We start from the raw sequence: 8446 nt of genomic DNA on the forward strand, positions 1-8446 counted from the left end.
TCTTCGGGGGGCAGCGGCTCCACCCCAGGCCCAGCCACTTCTGTCCTGGTCCTGGCTCTGGCCTTCGCGCCCTCCGCCTGTGAGGTCAGGACCAGGCTGGGCGCTGCAATGATGAGCTGCGTCCTCGCCTCCCAGCAGCTTCCTCTCTGACTCCAGAGACCAGGGCGCCACACTGGGGCTGGGAGCACACGGCCTGCGGCGCCTGCTGGGAGCTGGGCAGCATCACCGGGAGAGGGCGCCGTGCGGGAAGCAGGAAAGGCGGGTGGCGGGGCCCCTGGGCCAGGGGAAGTTCGGCGGATGGGCGCAGGCGGCACGGAGATGGGGGTGGGTTTCCGGTCCAGCACAGCCCCGGGGGGCTGGGGCGGGGGAAATGCTCTGAGCAGAGCTGGCTTTCCAGAAGACGGGAAAATAAGGCGCTCTGGGCATGGTGGGGTCTCCTCCCCTGGGATCCTGGGAGGAGAGGGCCACGGCGTCCCAGACGCGGCTCCTCTGGCCTGTAACGGGAGGCCAGGAGGGACGGCGGTGAGGGCGCGGCCAGTGGCGGCCCTCGGACGCTCATGTGACGGGTCAGGGGCGTGGCCACGTCACACTGCGTGTGCCTCGTCCCTCATCGGAGCTGTACCTGGCAGGGCGAGCAGACAAGAGAAGGGCCCATCTGACCCTGTCCAGAGGAATGCCTAGCCTCTGAGTGTATTTCCTTCCAGTCCTTTCTGTGCGGGTCTGGCACGTACCCTGTGTACACTCGATTCCTTTTTCACTCGGTATTAGTCACAACACTCCTGCGCCTTTAATGATATTCCACCGTGTGGATGCAAATGATACCATGGTGATTATGCATTCATATTTACTTTCTTAGACCAGATACCTTGAAGTAGAGTGAAAAAGTAGTCCAAACACCGTTGAGCTGAAGATGGGTGAAAAGTTGGAGAGATCACATATAATTTCTATTGCCCCCAAAAGATGTCCTGGCTTCCCACACGCTCTGGAGGGTTTACCTGCCGACCGTGCTGGGACGGGCCTGTTTAAAGGAGGGCTAGAGGGGAGGCTCTGTGCAGCCGGGGTCAGGCTAACAGCAGGGAGGGCGCCCAGGCAGGGGCATGGCTGTGGTGGGGTGGGGTGGGGTGGGGGAGCCATCCCTGTCTTTACACGTGACCTGTGACACCTGCCAGCCCAGGTGGCCTTCCCAGCTGCCCCCGTTCAGGGAGGCATGTGTGAACACGACTTAACCTGGTGGAGACCAGGCTCTGGATCCGGTGGGTAGGGAACCAGGGCCTGGGTTCACCATCTGTGCACGGGGGAGATGAGGGGGTCCCGGGGGGCCTCGAGTGGACAGAGCCACTTGCTGCCAGGGTGTTCCCAGGGGGACGGCTGCTCGGTGGCGAGGATTCTAGTGCTCACGGTCCCCTGGGTGGAGGGGGTCGTGCATGTTACCCTTGGGATTGGGTCTCCTTCTCCATGAGAGCTGGGCCTGTGGGAGTGGGCACTGCCATCCATCCACATGGCACCCTCAGCTTCCTCACTGTTGCCCCGACTTCAGCTGGAACCAAGTCTCAGAGTCCTCTGGGCCCCACTGGCAGCTCTATGGGCTCACGCTTCTGGGCCGGGCCTCAGTGTTGGGGGGGAGGGGGGCGCAGAGAAGATTTGCCCTGGAAGATGCGTGTTGAGCCCCTTTGGGGTCCAGCTTTGGGAGATGGACCAGGCTTCCCCTCCGCGTGCCTGCAAGTCCAGGTCGGGGTAGAATGTTAAGTCATCAGAGGTCCCGCGGTCAGTGCACTTGGGGCAGGCAGTGAAGTGAAAGTCGCTCAGTCATGTGCGACTCTTTGCGACCACATGGACTATACAGTCCGTAGAATTCTCCAGGCCAGAATACTGGAGTGGGTAGCCTTTCTTTTCTCCAGGGGATCTTCCCAACCCATGGAGCGAACCCAGGTCTCCCACGTTGTGGGCAGATTCTTTACCAGCTGAGCCACGAGGGAAGCCCACGAACGCTGGAGTGGGTAGCCTAGCCCTTCTCCAGAGGATCTTCCTGACTCAGGAATTGAACTGGGGTCTCCTGCATTGCAGGCAGATTCTTTACCAACTGAGCTATCAGGGAAGCAGACACTCGGGAGGGAAAGGCAGACAGCTCAGGCTGGTTCCCTCTCAGAGGCTGTACCTGGAGGTGCCAGTGTTTGACACCATTGAACCAGACGAGAACTCAGAAACGCAAGACACACCTCTGTTACCGTAGAGAGTCAGAGGGGCTTCCCATCGCGTGTTTGCACACACAGCAGTGTGGCTCCTTCGCCAGTGAGGGTGGGGGGACTGGGGTGAGACACGCTCCATCCTCAGCCCCGGCCACGGTGGGCGAGGTGGGGCCACACAGGCCATCACAGCTGCTTGGAGACTTTCCGGGATGTGTTGTCAGGTAACCTGGTCAGTCACAGAGGCCACCAGCTGAGCTTTTCCCAGGAAGTCTAAAAACTCGAGGACTGGCTCAGAGCAGATGTTGGCAGAGGAGGCTGCGTATGAGCACAGCGTACTTGACCTTCCACTGCTCACAGGCGTTTGGCCTCTGTGCTTTCTCGTCTCTTGTTGTTACAGTATTAACGATTGTTCAGGGCTTGTTTTTCTAGCGTTTATGATCATTTACCAAAGAGGAGTAAAATTGACAGTATGTGTTCAGCTCAGAAGGTTCCAGGGGCGCGTCTGGGGTCACAGGTTTGTGAAGGTCTCGAGTTGACAGCACAGCCAGAAACAGGGAATTAGCTCCATGGCCCCTAGGTGGGAACCGTGGTCCTGTCCTTTCCACAGTCGGCCAGCTCAGAACAGAGGGCCGCCACAGCGGGAGGCCAGCCCAGCTCACACCTCGGGGTCCTCGCTGGGACCCGGGTCAGGCTCACGAGTGTCTCTCCCTCCTAGACTCGGCGTGCAGCAGTGCCCCAGGCTCCGCGCCCAGCTCGCCCAACAACAGCTCCGGGAACGTGAGCACGGAGAACGGGATCGCGCCCGCTGTCCCCAGCATCCCGGCCGAGGTCAGTGCGCAGCGCGCTCGTCCACAGGGCAGTGTCCAGCCGCCCTTCCGTCTTGACCATCGGAGCAGCATCTCCGAGGCATCTCAGGAACTCCGAGCCTCAGACCACGGGGGGCGGTGCCCCTCACCTCTGCCAGTCAGACCCCAGCTATGCTGCAGGTTGAGAGGTGGCTCCTGGAGAACCCTCCTGGGGGCTGTTCCAGCCAGGCGGGGGACCTCAGGGCTGGCGGGAGGCCACACCCTTGACCAGACCTGGGTCAGGGCGATGTTCCGGAGCCTTCACTCCATGCTTTCATTTTCCTCCTTATTCACTTTGCTCCCCTGGCTCATGCCACAAGTGTCTGGAGCGCTTGCCTTGTGCCAGCCCTGTGGCCCCTGCACAGGGCCAGTTTCCACTCGACTGGGGTGGGCGGGTGCTGGCCGGAAGGGGAGCCAGCTGCACACCCCGCTTCCCGGGACTGAGCCGGCTGTGCCGTGTGCTTCCTGCTTGGATGGTGCTCCTGACTAGGAGGTTCTTGTGAGGTGTTTTTTTTTTTTTCTAAGTTCCTTCCAGCTTACAGGAGGCTGTCATTTGTCAAACACGGTAATTTGCTCTCTTCCTTAAATGTTTAGAAATGAGTCCTGCCCCGCCAGAGGGCTGAAAGGCTTTGGTTGGAGTACACAGGCCCACGTGTCCACTCCATTTTCAGTCTTTAGACACTTAAGATAAAAAGCAGATTTTTAGATACTGAGTTGATTTTATGCTGCTGCTTCTTACTTGTTAATCCCCCTTTATTCTTTTCCTTGTACATCTTTATTACCTGTGCATTTCAGCCTCCCTGTTTAAAGACTTGTTTAGATTAAGAGTTTTAGCAATCCTTCTCTGTGAGGCTGAGGTCATAGCTGAGATCTACCTGTTAGCAGCCTTAGAACTTGGCCTAGAAGTTGCTTCCTGGAATGAGCTGTAAAGGCTGCATGTGGCTTGTCAGTCGTGCTCCCAGATCCTGGTTTTGTTTCAGTGGGTAGTCACTCACCTAATGGTTTCTACCATAGAGATGCCTTATTTGAGTGAATGCCGGTTTAAGGGGCATGTTGATTTTTACAAATTGCATTTTCATGTAAATTAAAGTACTGGAAATTAATAGAAGGTGTCAAAGGATTTGTAAGAAACAAAGATTGCAGTTCACGTGTTTTATGTTAGATATTTACAGTAATCACAAGGCTAGCCCTTGAAAATGTGGTCACAGTTGGATGTCCTTCGTTGGTTTCAGTCTGGTTAGGCCTGGACAGTTCCCTCAGTGCCTCTGTAAGCTCAAGGCCAGGGCTGGCCACTCCTCCTCCTGCTCTGGTCCAGGGGCGGCGAGGGGTCCTCATGCAGGAGGTGGGCCACTGGCCTTCCCTGCTGGACCGAGGGACGCTCAGCATCGTCCTTACATGGGGGCAGCAGGGCTCCCCAACCCTGGACAGCCTCGCCCCAGGGAGGGAGCTTCATGCGATGCTGAAAGCCAGGTGGGATCTGGGGACGTCAGTGGGGTGCTGCCCTGGCCCCGGCCTTCCTGGACAGCTGAGGGGCATGCCACAGGGCAAGTGTAGATGGCCAGCACTGGAAACGCAGACCAGTGAGCACATCAGACAGCTCCCAGAAGGCTGCTTGATTTCTAAAAGTAAAGTAGGTTTGGTCTGTTTGTGTTTTTTAGAAAAAAGCCTTGGTTATAAAGAGGAAATGACAACTTTCAAGCGCTCAGTGTTCGCTTGTTCTGTTCCTGGACAATGATAATACAGTGGAATCATGCTTTCCTTGGCAAGCTCAGTCACTTTCTCTAAATCAGAGCTTGCTGATTTTTTTAAAACCAGAAAAAGGGCTACTTTTAAAGTCTCCCTTTAGTCATTACTGTACCATTTACTATGTGAACAGAGTAAAGTGGCTGCAGCCTTCACTAGGAGAGCCACACTAACCTCCCTCCCCAGGGGCCCTTCCTACGGTGCCCTTGGAGCACAAGTGTGTGTGAGTTTCCACTGACACCGTGCGTGTGACACGAGGAAGCCGCCCAGGGACTGCTGCCTGGCACGGGACTCCAGCACACACGCCCTGGGGTGGTCATCGCTCCGTCCTCCGATGGACCGAGGGGCACTTACCGGCCGGGGCTGCAGCCCGCCCTTGTTCACAGTGACTTTCAGCTCATATTCTTTCTAACCGTGCCAGTGAAATCTTAAAGCAGGCAAAATGTTTCTCAGCCTTAATGATACGCTCCTTTGTGAGAAGAGCTGGGAGAAAACCGGTTGTGAGTCCGTTGTTAGTGCCGTTCTCTACTACTGAGGGGACGGTGTGAATACGACAGTGTCCTCTCTGCCAGGAACCTTCATTCTAGAGGCAGAATGACATGAAATAGGACAGTAATTCAAGCCCTCGGAGACTGGCACTTAAGCACACACGATAAATAAGGTTCCAATCATCAACAGAATTTTTCCGACCTGAGTGTCCCCGTGGAGGGCCGTGTCCTGTGTGTGAACACGCCTCGTGGCTTTACCCTCTGACCGGCTGTAGGGCCCTGTGAACGCTGCTGTGGTCAAGTCCTTCTGTCTCCAGCTTCCTCTCCCGAGAGTATGTCCTGCGAGTGGAGTGGGGTTTAAGATCAAAGGCTAGGTCTGTTTTTAAGACTTTTGACGTGGATGGCCAAAGTGTCCGGTAGAAGGAGCAGGCTGATTATGGCCCACCCAGCAGTATGGTTATGTTTCTTTGGGTCAAGATGTTGTTGTCATTCTAAAATATCTTTGCCAATTGTGTAGGTTTTTAAATGTTTTTTTTATTTAGATCACTGCTGATTTTTTTTTCACATGAGTTTCTTCTCCATCCTGGCTCTTCTTTGTCACTTCTCACTCACTGTTGTTTAATTTGCATGCTCTTTATATGTGGCCTTTGTCTGTACTATGGTTGCCAACCTTGGCATCGCTGATATCTGCCTTTTATGTGAAGGCATTTTTCTCTAATCAGCATCTCCCTCTCTGGTTCCTACCTCTCACATAACCTTTGGAAGGACGTTCCCGACCCTGAGACTACATGTTTAAGTGTATTATCCTAGGTTTATTCTGACAGTTTTACAGTGTTGTGTGGATTGAACAGGAGCAGACAAAAGAGGGCCGGGTCGTGAGTCAGAGTTGACGGCTTTGCGATGCCGTGTCTGCCTCCGAGCTGTCCTTGTTCATGCGCCTCCATCCTGGGGACCTCAGACTGGACCTCAGCCTCCCCTGGAGGGTTTTCTCTCATTGCTTCCTGTGGCACAGGCTGCTCAGGCCTGGCCGTGCAGCCTCCGTGACGCCCGTGTACTCTGTCTGCAGACCAGCCTGGCACACAGACTCGTGGCACGAGAGGGCTCGGTGGGCCCGCTGCCCCTCTACACGTCACCATCCCTGCCCAACATCACACTGGGGCTGCCCGCCACCGGCCCCTCCACGGTAAGTGGGCGGCCCCGGGGTCTATGAGGCGGTGGTGCAGGGCAGCCCCCCCCCAGGCCCCTGACCCGGGCATCTGGCTGTGTCTGTCTGTCCAGGGGGCGGCCGGCCAGCAGGAGGCCGAGAGACTGGCCCTCCCCGCCCTGCAGCAGCGCATCTCCCTCTTCCCTGGTACCCACCTCGCCCCCTACCTGGGCGCAGCACCTCTGGAGCGGGACGCGGGGGCAGCCCCAGGCTCCCTCTTGCAGCATGTGGTCCTCCTGGAGCAGCCGCCCACGCAGACGCCCCTCGTCACAGGTGAGCGGGCCGCGTCGGGCCGTCCTGGGCTCCCCGGGGGAGAGCGGGTAACCTGTCCCCGAGAACTCCTGCACCCAAGCCCTCCCACGCCAGGCTGTGGCCGCAGAGACCAAGTCCACTCACAGAGCCAGGGGCATGGAAGCCAGAGCGTCAGACACACCTTCTGGTTGATTTCCCAAGAGCAGGTTGCCAGCCCCCTGATGTGTCTGCCCTTTGGGTGCTCAGAGTGTGATGGAGCACAGAGCTGGCCCTGCTGGGCAGCAGATTCCTATCAGCAGTAACGTTTTATTTTTTTAAATGTGCCCCATCTAATGGGTGGTTATGTTTAGAAAAAAAATTAGGGCTTTCCTGGTGGCTCAGATGGTAAAGATTCTGCCTGCAATGCAGGAGACCAGGTTTAATCCCTGGGTGGGGAAGATCCCCTGGAGGAGGGCATAGCAACCCACTCCAGAATTATTGCCTGGAGAATCCCATGGACAGAGGAGCCTAGTGGGCTACAGTCCATGGGGTCACAAAGAGTCAGACATCATTGAGTGACTCTCACACACACACACACAGATTTGCTATAAAATTTGCATAGCAACAGCAGTGTAAAGGTGTTACTTTCCAAGTGACAGAGTGCTCAGGGTTCGCTGTGAAACGAGGGGGCCCTGCTGCAGAGCTGACCTCCCAGGTCCAGGCCATCCAGCTGGGTCTTCGGCTTCCTCCCCAGGTTTTAGGAGGGCCAACAGAGCCCCCAGTATCAGTATCAGCAGGGGAGTCCTCCTCAGCTGTTGGTTGCTCTGCTGGTGACATTTGGTTTTATCGTTCTCAGCATTCGCCCCTGCTCTGTCCCTCACTTCCCAGCTGGCCTGTCTGTCCTTCCCAGCGTCCTGTGGGCCCTTCCCTGCCCCCCTCCCTGTTCCCGGGCCTCCCTGGGGTCACCTTATACTCCTGTGGACACTCCAGGAAGCCCTCCCCAGGTCCAGAGCTGTGGCCATTCACATTGACACTGGAAGTTGTGGGGTTTTCACTTTTCTTTCTTCTCTTTTTACTTTTTATTTTGTATTAGGGTGTAGCCAATTAACAAACAATACTTCCCTGGTGGCTCAGACAGTAAAACGTCTGCCTGCAATGCGGGAGACTCAGATTTAACCCATGGGTCAGGGAGATTCCCCTGGAGAAGGGAATGGCAACCCACTCCAGTGTTCTTGCTTAGAAAAATCCCATGGACAGAGGAGCCTGGCGGGCTGCCGTCCATAGGGTCGCAGAGTCAGACTCGACTGAGCAACTAAGGCTTTCACTTTCATAGCCACTTTCATAGTGAAAATCTCACTTTCATTGTTAACAAACAATATGGTGACAGTTTCAGGTGAGCAGTGGAGACCCAGCCACTCACACACACATATCCGTGCTCCCTCAAACCCGCCTCCCATCCAGGCTGCCACACCACACGGAGCAGGGTTCGTGTGCTGCACAACAGGTCTGTTAGTTCCCCATTTTAAACCCACAGCGCGTATCGTCCATCCCAAACTCCCCAACGACCCCTGCCACCGTCCCTCCCCCAGACAGCGACAGTTAAAAGCGGAGGCCAGGTGTGGCTTCTCCATCCCATGTGTGACTCGCCACGTTCTCACGTGGCCACTGGCTGAGGCGTGGTAGGAACGGGGACCATTCCACCAGCACAGGGAGCGCAGTCAGATGGCTCCGGCCCAGTGCACAGCCCCC

The 8446-nt window shown here is 56.3% G+C and overlaps 1 protein-coding gene across 1 annotated transcript in view; it reads left to right on the plus strand.

Moving 5' to 3' along the window:
• The window catches only part of LOC104981630 (histone deacetylase 4-like), a 17825-nt gene extending 10789 nt beyond the window's left edge, over positions 1–7036 (plus strand). The window contains exons 3-5 of the mRNA XM_010830832.1: positions 2902–3014; positions 6329–6445; positions 6541–7036. Coding sequence (XP_010829134.1) covers positions 2902–3014; positions 6329–6445; positions 6541–7020 — 710 coding nt within the window. The 3' untranslated portion in view covers positions 7021–7036. The remainder of the gene's footprint in view (positions 1–2901; positions 3015–6328; positions 6446–6540) is intronic.
• The last annotated feature ends 1410 nt before the right edge of the window (positions 7037–8446 follow it).

Source organism: Bison bison, unplaced genomic scaffold (genome assembly GCF_000754665.1).
Source record: "Bison bison bison isolate TAMUID 2011002044 unplaced genomic scaffold, Bison_UMD1.0 scf7180017859225, whole genome shotgun sequence".
Taxonomy (NCBI): Eukaryota; Metazoa; Chordata; class Mammalia; order Artiodactyla; family Bovidae; genus Bison; species Bison bison.